General features: G+C 42.5%; 1 protein-coding gene across 1 annotated transcript in view; it reads right to left on the bottom strand.

Moving 5' to 3' along the window:
• Positions 1-493, bottom strand: part of LOC106882676 (myb-binding protein 1A-like protein) — a 16,213-nt gene extending 15,720 nt beyond the window's left edge. The window contains exon 1 of the mRNA XM_052978084.1: positions 473-493. Within this exon, the coding sequence (XP_052834044.1) occupies positions 473-493 (21 nt within the window). The remainder of the gene's footprint in view (positions 1-472) is intronic.
• Between the last annotated feature and the right edge of the window lie 37 nt (positions 494-530).

Here is a 530-nt window from a genome sequence, read left to right as displayed (position 1 = left end):
AGGTTGACTTTGCCTTTCATTCTTTCGGGGATCAATAAAATAAGTACCAGCCAAATGGCTGTGTGGTAAGTCGCTTGCTTACCAACCACACGGTTCTGGGTTCGTTCCCACTGCATGGCACCTTGGGCAAGTGTCTTCTACTATAGCCTCGGGCCGACCAAAGCCTTGTGAGTGGATTTGGTAGACGGAAACTGAAAGAAGCCTGTCGTATATATGTATATTGTCGTCATATTGTTTGTTGTTAACACAACGTTTCAGCTGATATACCCTCCAGCCTTCATCAAGTATCTTGGGGGAAATTTCGAACCTGGGTTTTCATTCCGAAGGTATTTTTCGATGTTCTTGTTATTATTATTATTATTGTTATTATTCAGGTCACTGCCTGGAATCGATCTTGGATATGGAAAACATATGGGAACCGGTATTAAAGAAGAACAGGAAAATATTAGATTTGTAAGCCCTAAATATTCACTCCATAACTGCCCATGGGCATATGGCGTAGTGGTTAAGAGCGCGGGCTACTAACCCCA

Source organism: Octopus bimaculoides, chromosome 30 (assembly GCF_001194135.2).
Source record: "Octopus bimaculoides isolate UCB-OBI-ISO-001 chromosome 30, ASM119413v2, whole genome shotgun sequence".
Lineage (NCBI taxonomy): Eukaryota > Metazoa > Mollusca > Cephalopoda > Octopoda > Octopodidae > Octopus > Octopus bimaculoides.
Note: the sequence above shows the minus strand (reverse complement) of the source record. Positions and strands in the feature narration are given on the sequence as shown.